The 16,138-nt window shown below is 40.5% G+C and overlaps 2 protein-coding genes across 3 annotated transcripts; one reads left to right on the top strand and one right to left on the bottom strand.

The window, feature by feature from the left end:
• Window positions 1–135: 135 nt before the first annotated feature.
• On the top strand, window positions 136–4,836 carry LOC128371905 (interferon regulatory factor 2-binding protein 1-like). Of its 2 annotated transcripts, none has more exons than XM_053332296.1 (2): window positions 136–2,138; window positions 3,643–4,836. In XM_053332296.1, the coding sequence occupies exon 1, from the start codon at window positions 338–340 to the stop codon at window positions 2,114–2,116; it is 1,779 nt and encodes a 592-aa protein (XP_053188271.1). In that variant the 5' UTR covers window positions 136–337; the 3' UTR covers window positions 2,117–2,138; window positions 3,643–4,836. The 2 variants fall into 2 exon arrangements, with proteins under 2 accessions (XP_053188271.1, XP_053188272.1); XM_053332297.1 differs by having other exon boundaries at window positions 136–2,146.
• Window positions 4,837–5,878: 1,042 nt separating this feature from the next.
• On the bottom strand, window positions 5,879–12,931 carry micu2 (mitochondrial calcium uptake 2). The gene is made up of 12 exons (XM_053332301.1): window positions 12,714–12,931; window positions 12,285–12,414; window positions 10,254–10,285; window positions 10,079–10,154; window positions 9,120–9,167; window positions 8,791–8,873; window positions 8,058–8,111; window positions 7,856–7,953; window positions 7,049–7,220; window positions 6,854–6,962; window positions 6,600–6,757; window positions 5,879–6,464 (listed from the first exon to the last, which is right to left on the bottom strand). The coding sequence occupies exons 1-12, from the start codon at window positions 12,909–12,911 to the stop codon at window positions 6,363–6,365; spliced, it is 1,260 nt and encodes a 419-aa protein (XP_053188276.1). The 5' UTR covers window positions 12,912–12,931; the 3' UTR covers window positions 5,879–6,362.
• Window positions 12,932–16,138: the final 3,207 nt, after the last annotated feature.

Genomic DNA, 16,138 nt, shown 5'->3' with positions numbered 1-16,138 from the left:
TACAAGCCATAGACATATACACATTACTTTCACAGGCACACCAAAAAACTACAACTCCCATGGTGCGTTGAGCTCCTGTCGCGTAGGTGTTTCCGGTGTCTTAAAACATTTTACTTCCTTCCACACAGACCGACGCGAACAAACCAAGAAAGAAGACGTCGCTAACTTTTAAACGCCGTCGTCAACAGTCGCGTTTCGAGCTTCGTTTTCGTTGAATTTCCATCGTAAAATCCGCGGCATGTGGTGAGTGGCGTGAGAGAACTGAAGAATAGTCGTAAACGTAGACCGTAACGTGTAGGCCTCCCGAAGAAAGTTTGGTCGAGGGCCTGTAAACAACATGTCCTCCGCCTCGCAGTCTTCCTCCAGACGGCAATGGTGCTACCTATGCGATCTGCCCAAGATGCCCTGGGCCATGCTGTGGGAGTTCAGCGAGGCTGTGTGCCGGGGATGTGTCAACTACGACGGCGCAGACAGAATAGAGCTCCTCATTGAAACTGCCAGACAACTGAAGAGCACGCACGGGGTTTTAGACGGCAGGTCCCCCGGTCCACAGCAGAGTAAACCCAGCTCCACCGGGCCCGCAGAGGCAGGGCGGCAGCATGGTGAGCGTACAGACCGCGGGAGGGGGGAGTATGGGGTGGCTGCTCGCCTCCCCAATGGCCTGCACAGAGCTGAAGATGTTGCCCTGTCAGAGGGCAGCAGACAGAGCCCAAACACTCGTCGGGCGATGGCTGGGGCAGTTCCCAGCCTTCATGGGGCCATATCACATGCTTTGATAGCTCAGGGGTTGGTAGCAGCTCCTCATGGGCTTTTAGCTCCATTATCAGGCTCCAGGGCTGGGGCCACACCTATTGCAGTCTCAACCGGCCCCATAATGAGTGATGCAGGTAGAAGACAGGCTGTGTTGGGCGTGGGGGCTAGCACATCTGCCTTGGTGGGCATAGATCCTGTAGTGTGGAGGAACAATGAAGTGATGGCCGAACTGAACGAGGTGGCTCGTTGCAAGGTGGAAGGCTGGCCGAACCGTCCCAAAGCAGTCCGGGATGTGCTGGTGGCTCTCAGCAGCTGCGTCCCCTTTAACGTGCGCTTCAGGAAAGACCATAATCTGATGGGACGCGTTCTGGCCTTTGATGCCAGCACAACTCCCGAGTTTGAGCTCAAGGTGTTTGTGGAGTATCCCGCCGGCTCTGGCATGATCTTCTCAGGAGTCCCAGACCTGGTCAGGCAGATGTTCCGTGACTCAGCCAAAGACGCTGGCAAAGCAGTAAACTCTGGTCTACGCTATGTGGAATACGAGAAGAGACATGGCACAGGAGACTGGCGTGGGTTGTCCGAGCTGTTGAATGATGGCGTGCGCATGTTTAAAGAGCCTCCCATCCCCGAGGTTCTGCCACAGCCGGATACAGTGTTGCCCATGGCAGCCGCCGGGCGCCCCGTGCCCGCCAAGAGCACGACTCGGCGCCGCAAGGCTTCTCCAGGCTCTGAGAACGGAGAGAGCGACGGAAGGCCCGATCACCCATCCAGAGAGCCCTGGCCCCGGGGTGCTTATCCAGGCATGGAGCCTCATTCGGGCATGGGCACCCCTCAAGAGGGCCCACCCCGTTTACACAGCCAGCCCTCGCCCATCTCAGCGCTTATGGGAGTCGCAGACAGCCTGAGCTCCAGCCAGATGGCCAGAGACAGCCCCAGCATGTCCACAGCCCACTCCTCCACAGCCGGGCGTCCCACCAGCAGCAGCCCCTCCACTGCCTCCACCTCAGTATCCCAGGCGTCCATGGGTCCAGGGCTCAGCGCAGGCGGGCCCAGCAGCAACACTAGCGCCGGGGAGTCGTCGAGCAGCGGCCAGGGCACCCTGCTCTGCTGCACTCTGTGCCGAGAGCGCCTGGAGGACACGCATTTTGTCCAGTGTCCCTCTGTCCCGCACCACAAGTTCTGTTTCCCCTGCACCCGAGGGTTCATCCGCAGCCAAGGTCAAGGAGGGGAGGTGTACTGCCCCAGTGGAGAGCGCTGTCCCCTGGCTGGATCCACCGTGCCTTGGGCCTTCATGCAGGGGGAGATCTCCACCATCCTGGCCGGAGACGGAGACGTGACAGTAAAGAAGGAGAACGACCCTTGACGTCTCCATCCTGTGGTGAATGGTAAGACTGTGAGAAACGCACACTTTCTGCCCAACAGCTGTATTTTATTAGTGAACACAAGCACACAGGGTTATGATGTCACCTTGTTATTAATTAGCTTGAACATCTAAATGTAAAATTGAAAAGAAGAGGGGCAGAAAGACGACATAACTATTACATCTCATCATCACAATGCTGAGTATCATACAGAATACACTGTGACCTACACACACTCCCACAGGCTAAATGTGCTTCTTTGTGGCAGCACACAGTCCAGTCATGGGAGGTTCAAAGTCACAATGGCTGTAATGCAAAATTACAGAGGAGAATAAGCAGTGTAAATAAATATAAAATCTTCCTTTTATCCTTTATGTGTGACATAAAGAAACATCTCTACTAAATTTGGCCCATCAGCTGGTTGACACTAGAAATTGAACGGAAACTTGCGTGCTAATCACTCTGAGTTAAAACTGCACAGACCAAAATAGCAAATCTCCTCTGCTATAAACACATAATAAACAGACATTTCCCAGCCTCAATCTGATTTCTACCTCAGAATCAATCAAGCTATTGATCTCTCTGGTTGCCATGGCAGCCTACATCCTTGTATATTCCTGCTTAAAGGAACAGGTTCACATTTGCATACTGAAGCAGGTTCTGCTTGCTGCCATCATGTCTCTTGTTTGTTCTGACTGAACCAAAATCCTTTCCTGATGTGTCTCTGATGTAAGTTATGGGGGTAAAACACACAGTTCAACATCAATGACTCTCTTTCATTTTCTAACTCAAACAGATGAAGCCTCAGACTGACTGAAGATTGGAGTATATTTTAGCACAGGGTGAGGACTGTGGGTTTAGCCCCCCCCCCCCCCCCATCATTTACATTGGATGTGTGTTATGAAGGGATTTTTTTTAATAGTCAGTATGAACATGAGGAATGATCACAGCTAGTAGAACTTGTTCCTGCTGTAAACAGACTAAAAAATGTAAATGTATCATTATAAGAAGAAATAAACAAGGATGTAGTTGATAGTAGGTGTATAAATCACAACAGCTGGACTGATGCTGATGTAGAAATGAGATAGAGGCAAGAAAATGGAAACGCTGACCATCATCAATAATAATAAAAAAGTTATAATAATGAACTGACGCAGGGCAAAAAAACAGCTCACTGTCACTGTTCATCTTGTTTAACAGCCTCACATCAGCTTTGATTTCTCTGCTGGCAAAGTGTCATCAGTTCACTATAATGTACTCTACTGGAAGCTGCAGACACTTCCTTTATATTACACCACTTTCCCTCCACTCCCATATTCAAATATCTGGAGTCAAATGTAGGGCCTGACTGATACGGATGTTTGAGGCCGATAAATGATCTCAGATGATATCGATATATCAGCCGATAATCTTATACAGAATATACACAAACACAAAATGATCACTCAAATATCTCTGCACATTATTTCCACTGTTCTTTAAGTGTTCCCACATCCTCTCACATTTTTCTTCTTTTTTTCCTCCACAGTGGATCAAACACTTTTGAAAGCACTTCCCTATTATCTCAAGCAGAGGTCCACTTAGGCTGCAGTTCATCATGTGTGCCTCTGAGAGCAGAATAACTCTGAACCCCCCTCCCCTCCCCCAGGATGAACAGCGACACAAACAGTTACTTAAAGACACAACAACCCAGACTCACTTTTATAGAGGAGGGTGGGGGGGGAAATGTCCGTTTGTCAGGGCTCGGCTCACCTGTGAAGAGGCGGGCCGCGCCGCATCACGAGCGAATGTCGAGTCCCCGACCAAATCTCTCTCTCCCTCTCTTTTTCTGTCTCTCTCTCCCCCTCCTCTCTTTGTCCAGCGCAGCAGAGGCCTATCACCAGGCCTCGTCTCCTTTTTTTTTTTTTTTTTTTTTTTCAAAGCCCAGGATTTGAAAGCACACGTTTGTTTTAAAAAGAACGACAATCTATTTTGTCTTTCATTTGTCTTTTTTTTTGTTTGTGTTTGTTATATTTGTCGGATACTGGCTTCTACAGATGGATCACACTGATATTGGGCAGATGGTTTGACTGAATCATGCAATTTCTTTCAAGGAACAAATGAATGTTCAAAAAAATGTGGCAAAACCATTGGGTCCTTTTTTTAAAATAAAAAATAATAATAAAAAAAAAAGCCAAGGATTGAAAAAAAAATGTAATCCCACATTATGTCTCTTAGGTATTCTCCTTATATTGTATGTCAAAAATGTGAATTTACTTTCAATATGGCTATGTAATTTCTATTTTTGATACAATACAAATTTCTATGTATTTGTTTATAGTGATAAGAAGACCAAAGATGGCTTCATGCTCAATGTAATTTTATTGTATTGTAGCTGTGTATGCTGTATTCACTGATAACCTTGGCATCAGTCACTAATTTGTTCATCTATCACAGAAGTAAGCTTGTTTTATGTCTTATTTACTTTTTGAAATATATGTATGGTAAAGATAATTAGCACCACAATCTTCAATGGTTAACCCACATACTCATGTGATCTTAACAGGTCAATTCTACAATAAATTACTAAATAGTTAGTAGTTACAGCCCCGCCTTATTCTTTTCAGTTAGATTTGTAACATTCATGCAAATAATTATGCACAATTATCAGCTGTTTTCTATATAATTTATTACTTATGTCATGTTAAAGTGTGTTGTACTGGTTCTCTGTTGAATAGTCTAATCTCCCCAAACAGTTGATCAGTTGTCGTAATCTTTCAAACATATTATAATTTTTCTATTAATGTTTTTTTGTTGTTATAAATGTGTCCTGATTGGTTTGAATTGCTCTCAGGTGAATCTGGACTTTCACTAATTAAGGGGGATGTATCGTGTGTTTGAGCAGCCAATGAGCAAGCAGTTGTCTAAAATAGCTCAGGTGCATCTCATCAACCTTCAATGGGCAAGTATACACAGACAGAACACAGTGGTAGAGTTTCTGACAGAACAAGGAGATGAAGAGTTGACGGCTGGGAAGAAGAAGAGGACTTTCAGGCTGTGTGGAGAAGAGGTAGAAGAGGCCACATTCCTCGTGAAGTACCTAAGGTCCTAGGTCAAGGTCCATAATAGTACCCTTACAATGGTTGAGGCTGGTGGAAGGATACAGCTGAATGTTGAGAACACTTCATACGGGTATGTAATCCATCGTTATGTACACTGTACTGTTCTACTGTATACCAGACATGTCCAAACTATTCCATAAAGGGTCATGTGCCTGCAGGTTTTTATTCCAACCAATCAAAAGCACACCTGATTCAAATCAACTGAGATCAGTGGATTAAATGAGTCAAGCCTGGTGTGCTCCTGATTGGTTGGAATGCAAACCTGCAGCCCTTTATGGAATAGTTTGGACATCCCTGCTGTGTATATACTACTGTGTAGTTTACAGTGTACAGTAAATATACTTAATACAGATGTTTATACATTACTGTATTTTATCAGGACCTCACAGTGATGGCAGAGGTTCTATCACTGTCATTAACAGCTTAGCCATAGTTTACATTAATACTAAATGCTACTTCAGTTACAATGAAAACAAGTATTTTGACTTGTCATTCAGATGACTGACATGTTCAGACATAAATATTTACTTCTGAGACATGGGCAAGTTCCAGGCTTCTGCAAGTATTTGCTGTGTAATGCTGTTTGTATGAATTATGAGAAATGCACTTCCTATTTTGCAGATGTTAAAGATAATTTGATAAATGTACCACACCTGAGTCAAACTTAATATTTCAGCTTCAAATGTGCAGCAACATTTTCCACATTTGATACTTTATTTGATAAATACTTTGACATAAACATGAAAAAACCCCACACCAGAGATTGTATAAGGAGCTGAAAAATGTGTCAGTTACACAGAATTACAATCTGTCCCATAAACCACAGTTTTATAAAAACACTTCCCAAAGTAACAAGTGTGTGAAGTGCAAAATCAATGAGTCACTCTTGAGTGGAAATGCATGAGTTGATTAAACACACAAACTATGTAAAAAATATATTGTAAACACCACAACCAGACAGTTCTTAGCTAATATCAGATAGATTTGTTGCTCTGTAAACACATTTGCACATAAGAGTGGTGTAAATCCTGTTTCTTCACATGTGGTTACATTTAGAAGCAAGAGCTCACGCTGCTTCTTTGATTATTATTTAAAAAAAATAAGTGGGTAAGAATCTCTCAGACGTGTCCTGGGACATCAGTGTGGCTCAGAGGGGGGATGCGTTCTCTCCAAGAGCCTCCTGAGCTCCCTTCAGGGTCTCCTGCTTCACACACTTCCAGAAGCCGGAGAAGCCGTTCTGAGGCTGCACCTGAGGGCGGGATGGAGTTTAATTATTAATGGAACCTGACCGTATTCTACAAGATATTTGCAGTTATTTTTATTTTTTAGGTTTAGTTACAGCTATTTAAACACATTATTAAAAGGTGAAGTTGGCCAGACTCACCCTCAGACCTCGCAGCACTCTGTCTTTCATCACACCAATGAATTCTTTATGGCTCAGGCAGTTGTCTCCGTCCATGTCAAAGAGTTTAAACACTGTGTCCAACACATTCTCAGAGAGGTCGTGACCTGTGGCGATCTTCACCGCTCTCCTGAACTGGGCTGCACTCATAGGAAGGGAGGAAAAAGTCACACTGTTAAATATAAAGAGAAGCTGTCAGTGTTTTTATCTGTTTTAACTAACTAACGAGGTCTCACCCATTCCAACAGGACGGTGGGCGTTGGTCACCAGTTTCATTGAGAAGGCGAAGTCCTCTAGGTTGTTGGTGAAGAGGCAGAAGACTTTAAACTCGTTGAATGTGATGCTCTACGAGGAGAAATCAGTCAGTTAATTTTGATGTGACAGCAGCAGCAGAGGTGAAGCACGTACGTAAATCTGTGGCGTATGTGTACCTGACCAGCAGGGATCTTCTTCCTCATGTTCTCCCAGTAGATTTCATTGTCTTCTTCGTTGGTGTAGTGCAGCAGCCACTCTGCAAAATCCTCCCGTCTCATGGTGTCCATTCCTTTGGAGAACTGCCGGAACTCCATCTCCTGGACTTCATCCTGGAGGTCCACCATGAACCTGAAAGACACGCATTGTTGAAACTGTTGAGAAGTGAGGTCTGTGAAGGGAAAAGGGGTCAAAGCAAAACCAACTAATCACTGAAAACTTTTCAATATATAAAATATATTTTGTTAATCCTTAAAGCATGTAGCACTCAAATTTCTACATTTTAACTTTAATGTCCATCTTAAAATGTTAAAAATAAAAACAAAAAGTCAGAAGGGTGATTTATTTTGATTTTATGAAGTTTAGAATGTGGTATATCTACAAATTCTGATTTGCCGTAATAAGCCACGCCTACTTTAAATAAGCATTACCAAATTTGACTCATCCATGCAGCTCACTAGGAGATAAGATTTTGCATTTGTGGCGCCCCCTAGTGTCAGAATCTCCCAGGACTGTGCTGCAAAGCTTCATCATTTAAACCATTTTGCTTCAAATTTCACTCTGATTTTCTTTAAGTTTGTATTCAACATTAACACCATACTATCTCAAGGAAATGAATGAGTGGATGTATATGTGACACTTATTATTTTGGCTGGTAGAAATATGCATGGCGATCCCTCTTGACAGGCAAGTCAAAATGTGGACAGTGTATACATGATTTGACTGTAGGGTAACTTGATCACAGTGAGCAGCAGGTGAGTGATTACCTGTGGAACTCCTTATACTGTAACTTTTTATCTCCGTTCTTTCCAAAGAAGTAGGCCTGCAGCGTTGTGTTCACACTTTGTACTTCCTCCACTGGTTTCTGTTAACACATTGGAAACACACAACACCATGTTTTAAGACTGAATGTCCAAATGATGCTGAAAAGTGACAAATGATGTTTTTTAAGGGAATGTGAACACCCACCTCTATGCTATCTACGGGAACTCTCTTTTTATTTTTTCCAATGATTTTCTTCAGCTTCAGCAGCAAAAAGAGAAAACATACAAAATAATGGGTGACATTTAATGAGGAAAGTGAAAAAAAGCTTAATGCACTGATTTTTTAAAAATGCACATCCCTGTTATCTGAAACACCACAAGAAATGTCAAAATGAGGAGAAAATGGCTTCATCTTTCATCACACACACACACAACAGAAACTGGAGCAAATGAGAGTCCATGCACTTCCTCTTTCTACTGGCTCGCCCACCAAGTCACGACATGAAAATATGACACAAGGTGCATCACGTGCCAACATGCAGTCTACCAGCCCAGGCCTGATCTAGACTAAGCACACACACAGAGAGGTCCTCCTGCTATTGATTGAGGAGGACACATCTGGTCAGAACAAACACAGATGTGAAGTGTTTTTGAACTGGATGGTCTGGAGTGAGAGGCTGACTCAGGCTGCAGAGATGCAATAACACATGACAGATGGAAAAACAGAGCGGCTAGCAGTGCAGCTCCCACCTCAGCTCACCTTCCGCACGGTGCCAAGGCTCCATACTTACACCTGAGGCAGCGTCACTGCTTGAGGCGGCATTAAAGGTGGCGATATTTTGAAATTTAAGTGCACACAATTACATTTGAACAGACTGTGTAATGTATCCTTCCTCGATTAGACTTCGATTAAATAGTTATAAAGATGGAAGTCTTACCTTGAGGAATTCCTTTTTGTCCACTTGTTCATTGCCATCAACATCAAGCATTTTGAAAGCTATATGAAATCCTGTGTGCGGCTCTGCAACGGCAATACATCATCCTTTATCTGAACGCTTATCTCAATATGTATATTCAATATATGAATCAATAAAAAACATGTTTCATTAAATGTGCAAAGCTAAGACAGAGCAAACCATGGAACAAACACTATTCTAACAGGAAAATGCACTTATGTCATAAAATCACTGCTAACTCTTTCAGCACAGTTATTACTGGCAGTCAAGGAAGATCTTAAGTCTCAACCAAGGTTTAGGAAGAGACTTACTGGTCAGGATGGTGAGCAGGAATAGATACTCTGTGTAGGATATCAAACCTGAAATGTATGAAGTGTAAGAAATAAGACAATAAATAATAATTAATAAATAAGTCATAGAAATGTGTTTTAATACACGTTTTTTTCTTCTTCAGTTTTTCAGTTCAAATCACACAGATAAAAACAAACATGAATCTAAAATACATTTGCACTCATTCTGATATGATCTACCTTAGACCTGTCATGATAACTACTTTTGTTAAACGATATATTGTCTCAGAAATAATTGCGATAAACAATATTATTGTCATTTGAAGATCATTTTACACCACTGATATAATGATAATAATAGTATAATAATGCAAGTGGGGGTCGGGGGGGGGGGTGGGATTGGAGAGTGGGTCATTATGGTTGAGGACAGAGTTATTTCCCTTTAATTCTTCTACAGTCTCCACTCAGGACGTACACAGTGAGGAATGGAGGACACTACTTGTTTAGCCAATGTGACATAAATAGCCTCTTAGCTGTGAAGTGTGGTAATACTGAGGTTAAAAAATGATTAAGGTCTTGTCCATGTATCATACAGTATCTCACAGAAGTGAGTACACCCCTCACATTTTTGCAAATATTTTATTATATCTTTTCATGGGACAACACTATAGAAATGAAACTTTGATACAATTTAACAGTAAATCTATAAGCTATACAAGCTGTACACGCATATCAAAGTTTCATTTCTATAGTGTTGTCCCATGAAAAGATATAATAAAATATTTGCAAAAAAGTGAGGGGTGTACTCACTTTTGTGAGATACTGTATGATAAGTCCATATATAGATATGATGATGTTGATAATTATGTTATTCCATGATAAGTCAATAATGTAATTATTGTGACAGGTCTAATGGACACATATAGTAATGTAGTGAGATATGGATGCAGGATATCAGATGTGAGAGATTCTTAACTTACCATTGTCTCCAAAGTGTCTGAACAGATCATTGCCAGCTTTAGCTTTAGAGGCAGCATTCAACATCTTATCAACTTCCTACACAGAAGCAAACAGCACAATTCACCCAAACTGATGACCAGGCTACACATATGCCATGCCAAACTGATTTATTTAAATCATTTTGTGTAAACTTACCTCCTTTGTTAACTGTTTCTTCTGCAGTTTTCCTACATGAGAGGAAACAGAAAATACATGTACATGTGAACATTTTCATAAATCTTTGTGTTATGCATCTGAATGTTTCATCACTGAAAACTCTGAGCAACACAGCCACATTATGTTGAAATGTTTTTCAACACAGGGTTCATGCACGCTGATATTTCCCATTACCGGCTCATTCCTTAAACACTGCACAACAGTTTCTGAAAAAACAATCATAATCAGTATTTTTAGGGTTAGTAAACAAACACATTGTTCCCCCTAATTAGCAGTAGGTGTTAGCAAGTTATCTGCTGACATGATGAAAATAATGTGTTAAAAAAATGTAAACACAGATCTATTAAATCATCTTTAGTCACCTCTGATGCAATAAAAAGGAACATATGCATTTAGATTCTGTATGAATTGTTTCACAGTGAAGTTATATGACATTTGTTCTATACTGTAACTCCCAGCGTGACCAGTGGGGTGGGGGCTTTGTGGCTGATTGTTCATTTTTAGGGCTGCAACTAACCATTGTTTTCATTATCAATTAATCTGTCAACTATTTTCTCGATTAATTGATTAGTTGCCAATATCTGTGGACTTTTCTCCTTTTTATACAATTGTAATTACAGTAAACTGCACTGTGGTTGATGTTCCTTCTGCCTCGCTTTCTGAGTTGTGTCATTCATTTTGGGCCTCCAAGACTTTGCAACTCTATAAGAGAGTAGGGCTGCAGCTATTGATTGCAATCGATTATTCTATCCATTATTTTTGTAATAAATTATTCTATTGATTATTTTTGTAATCTTTTATTCTATCGATACTTTCATTGATTAAGCGAGTAATCAAATACATTCTTTTGCCTTATTAAATAGCAAAAGTAAAAATGAGAAAAAGGACAAACAAAGACATGTTTCTGAAAATGAACAATCAAGTGGGTTTTATTCCCTTTAAAATCAAAACTAAACCTATTTATTGCATTTAACTTCTGTACTTTCTGAAACAAATACATGAAAATAATAATACAGTAAAGTCAAATGACTTTGAAACAAGATTTATAACTTAGACAAAGGCTATTTGATCTGAATATTCAATTGTTTTAATCCAAACTAAACCCATATATTGCATTTAACTTCAATGCCATCTGAAGCAAATACTGAATGAACTTACTTTTAGTGTGACTGATTTGAATTTTTGCATCATTAGGCTACCATACAAATTAAGTGCACTAGATTGCCCTGCTCCTCCTACCTCAGGCTTTCAGTGTAGAGACCTGAGATCAACTTCTCTGCTCCTCTCCTAATCTCCTACTGCTGACTGGCTGACTGAGATCTTGTCAGCAGGTAGAAACTGACAACAAGCTTAATGATCCACACAGTGATGTTAGAAAAAGAAGACATGACGGGCAAATAAACTTTGATTGATGAAAAACTGCCTCGATCATTATTTGTAATCGAATAATTCAAGTAATCGTTTCAGCCCCATAGGAGAGACTAGAAATTTAACTATTATTTTATTATTGATTAATCTGTAGACGATTTTCTTTATTCATTTGTTTGGTCCATAAAATATCTGAAAATTGTGAAAAATGTCGATCAAGCCCTAAATTATGTCCTCAAATATCCTGATCAATAGTCCACAACATGACATATTCAATTTACTGTCAATTTCATAATATTGTTGTCCTCAATATAATGACAATGAAGCTACTACTAATAAAACAAATTGGGAATATACTTTGACAAACTGACAACATTGGGAGAGTTGGCAACTAATTGATTAACTGACAAATCATTGCAGCGAGAATATTCCAATAAATAATGCAGTGTCCATCAGAGATCTGGTGACTGAAGAATATAACATATGATTCATCATCTACACATTCATCCATCCATTACTTTCACTGTTTTATTGATTGATTGTACAGTTATTTATTTAGCTTTCTCCTTTATGTTGTCACCTGTCTCTGTGACCACCTGACCTGAGAGAGTAGACTCTACCATGGACATGAGAGCAACTTACGGTCCACATTCTCCAGCATGACAGAGTACAGGAAGTCTCTGGGGGTCATGTAAGGCTCCTGATCGTAGACAGCTGAGGCGAACTGGGTGAACCGGATCTTCCTGGCAGACAGAGGAGGAGCTGCAGCATCCTAAAACGGCACAGAGACATAATAAATAACTATGTAACCAACTGAACCATGTGAACATATAGCATCTTCTCTGCATGCTGTTTTGGTGCGTGCCGGCTAGGGGGCGATAGTGAGTTGTTGAACTTGGCTGGTTGTTTTTTTTTTTATAAACATAGCAATAATATAATTGTGCCGCTGTTACTCGCATTTAACAGCGTGTTATTTTCACTTAAAAACGACAGACATGTGGAAGACAGAGCGGACATGTTTGTGTGTTGTTTATTTGTGACGACAGAAACTTTTATTAGGCGTGTACTCACTTTTTGTTCCTCAGCATACACGGTGTAGGGCAGAGTCCTGCTGTCTGCATGATACTGCTGGAAACACAGAACTCCTGTTCCGATAACAGAGCCCAAAACACCAGCTCCTACTGCTCTGTTCCGTGTTAAACCCCTCAGAGAGCGAGGGGTCCTGGAAAAGTTCCTCAGGAGAGCAGCGACTCTTCCCCAGCTAGCCATTTTCAGGAAGCTAAGCGTGCTACCTGCGTCAACTGTATACGGGTTTACGTAGGTGCGCGTGCTAGCAGAGCGCAGTCACGCCCACCGCGCGCGAGACCTATGCACGAGACAAATACACATCTATATATATAAGCATACGTTCTATGTTTTTGAAGCTTATACATTTTTAGGTTTTGTTAATACTGTCAAAAAGTTAAATTTGACTTAGTTTATTACTGAGGTCGTACTAAGTGGTGGTGTACTGAGGTGTATTTTATTGACTGGTGTTCCCAATATTTTACCTCTCTCATGTGGGACACTTTTTGCCATTCTGACTTGTGTACCATATTTACATATGAATACAATACATTATATCAACACCTTATATCATTATGAAATCCTCAAGATGTTTCCTGGTTTAATCAGAAGGTAATTTGTAGATGTACTCAAAGGGAAAGTGACACATATATTAGTGTGTTCCTAATGTCAGTTTGCGCTGAAAGGTGGGACACTAGTTTTTAGTCTTATGCATCATTTGATGAACAAATACATTACAAACATAATTTAAACATTGAAAAAGTTTATATCCTTAATATTGATTTTGTATAAATCCTATGTCACTGACCCTTAAGTGGACGTCATAAGGGGTACTTCCTGTGTAGCTATTTTTCCACCCCCATTTATGATATAAGACCTCAATAATAAAGTAGAATTCTCACCTCGATACAATGTTAACAACAACTGAAAATGTATAAGCCTCATAAAAGTAGAATTTAAAGCAGAGCTGTTGTATTGGATTGAATTAGATTGCACAGGTGTACCTCATATAGAGGCCAGTGAGTGTACATCTGTATGCATACATGGCAAAAGCAATCTGACAAGTCTCCAACAAGGAGTCTAATCCAAAGCAAATGAGACATGTTCAGGACTAACATTACTAGACTAATAAGAAGCAAAACACATTTTGGGGAGGGGGGCTTTAAATTGTCATTTCCATTTGTTCATGTTGTAGAAACAACATATGGAACAGTGTACACACTTCATGTAACATTGAATGTTTCTTGGAATTCTCTGTATTCAAATGTACATAAATTACAATAAAATACAGATATGGAAAGAAAGTGTAATTGTTTACCAAGGGAGGAGGGCAACACACTACTACTACAAAGAACCTCTAAAGCAAAGCATCATCATCAGCAATGTCCTGAATGGTCTGGTTACAGATCCTATATGAGATTAAAGACTAATCATATTCAATGGAGTCTCAACAGTTCCCTCCAGTACAGTTTCAGTTATCTAAACAATAACAATCGTCATTGGAGCAAAAGCCTTTAGGCCTCATAAAGCTGCATATTGGGATGAAGAAAATCAAGACCTCTTATGATCTGACTCTGAGTCAGTCTAAACTGGGTTGTTTTATTGTGCAGGACACACAGAAAGAATCAGCTTTCCAAACGGATCAGTAATGACATTTAAAAAAAGATTGTAATCTGCTCAGTTTGTGCAACAATGCAGGCACTAAGATGCAAAAAGGAGCAGATAAAGGCTCAGAAAAAGCTTGGCACTCTTCCTCAGGCAGCATCCAGCATCTTTTTTCAATGTGTCATCTCGCTGTCTCACATATCACAGCAGCTTCTCCTACAGTACACAGTGTCCCAGGGCGGACGTCTGCCAGTTGCAGGCTGATTTTTTGTGAACTCTGCTCCTCCTGCACCAGCCTGAATGTCACCCAGGACCTGCTGTTCACCTGAGGATAGTCAAGGTCCAAATTCATCTGCTCAGTCACTCATTCTCAGTCAAGAATGTCATTTACACTCAATGTCACAGCAGAGAGGATGAGACTCTAGACTGTCTTTAAGTGGATGAGACAGAATAATGAGACAAGGTGGATTTTCATCTGTAGAGGAGAAAATATAATTCAATTATCTATAAATTACTTTTGATATTAGATAAGCAGGTACAGTATCATTTGTCTTCATGCTGAACATTTCTCTGCAATGTAACACACTCTCTCTCTCTCTCTCTCTCTCTCTCTCTCTCTCACACACACACACACACACACACACACAAACACACAAATCACAACATTCACATTTATTGTGTAACATCTTATTTCTGATTCGTATAATAAAAAGTGAGCTACAGTAATATCAGGTGTTTTTTTTTTTTTTTTTTTTACCATTTTCTCCTCTGAACTGTAACTGTAGTCTTGTTCTGATCTGACAGATATTTACAGAATCTGGTGGAGGACAGAGTGAAAGGATCATGGCATTACTGCAGTTACAGAACATGACATAGCACAATGCTTCACTGGAAATTCTGCTTTCTATAAGAGTCTATAATTACTAAGAAAAGGACATTGTTCTTAATGGTACAAAATTGATCCAAATTTGGTCTTTTTGTTAAAAACTTAAGAATAGAAAATCATCATATCTGCTTCAAGGCTGAAGAGAGTTGCAGTACTTGGCCTTTTTCATTTTCTTTATGCCACAGCTGTTGTTTTAGGACTCCTTTGTGCAATTCAATTTAAAATGTGATTGAAAATGCCAGAATACAGCAGAAAAATGTATCAATATTTATCCTGGTTAAAACTGTTCAGTAATGTCTGTGGTGTATATTGCAAACAGCCGAATCACAACAATTCATGCACATCATCTTTAGATTCTTCTTAGTTTGTAAAGGATACTTTATTTCAAATGACTCATTCTAACAGTGTAAAGCAGTGATCACCAACCCTGCACTCTAACACACCTGACTCTAATTATTAACCCGTTATCAAGCAGCTGAAGCTTGTCAAGTGCTTGATAACGAGTTAACTACTAGAATCAGGTGTGTTAGAGTGGGGAGATACCTGAAACATGCAGGGCAGTAGCTCTCCAGGAGCAGGGTTGGACACCACTGGTATAAAGAGTCTGTCATTGGCTCATGCTCCCTGTGCAAAACTACAGATGGGGAAAAAAGACAATGGCAAAATTATGGGATGAACAGATTTTATGAGACAATACCATATTTCATATTTCCACAGACAGATATTGGCAGATGTTATTCAATTCCATAAACAAATCATAATGAAAATGTACATTCTTAAAACATACATCAAGTTGTGCAGAATTTGTGCAATACTGTTTACATGTATGTATGTTGTTTTTTGTTCTTTTTTTTTAATAATCATCATTATAGTCGACCCTGCATCACCACTGCTGTTTCACACTGTGCACGGGGCTGTACTTTAGTGCAAAACAAAAGTT

Source organism: Scomber japonicus, chromosome 13 (genome assembly GCF_027409825.1).
Source record: "Scomber japonicus isolate fScoJap1 chromosome 13, fScoJap1.pri, whole genome shotgun sequence".
NCBI classification, from domain to species: Eukaryota; Metazoa; Chordata; class Actinopteri; order Scombriformes; family Scombridae; genus Scomber; species Scomber japonicus.
The sequence above is the reverse complement of the archived record's forward strand: the minus strand, read 5'-3'. Positions and strand labels throughout refer to the sequence as shown.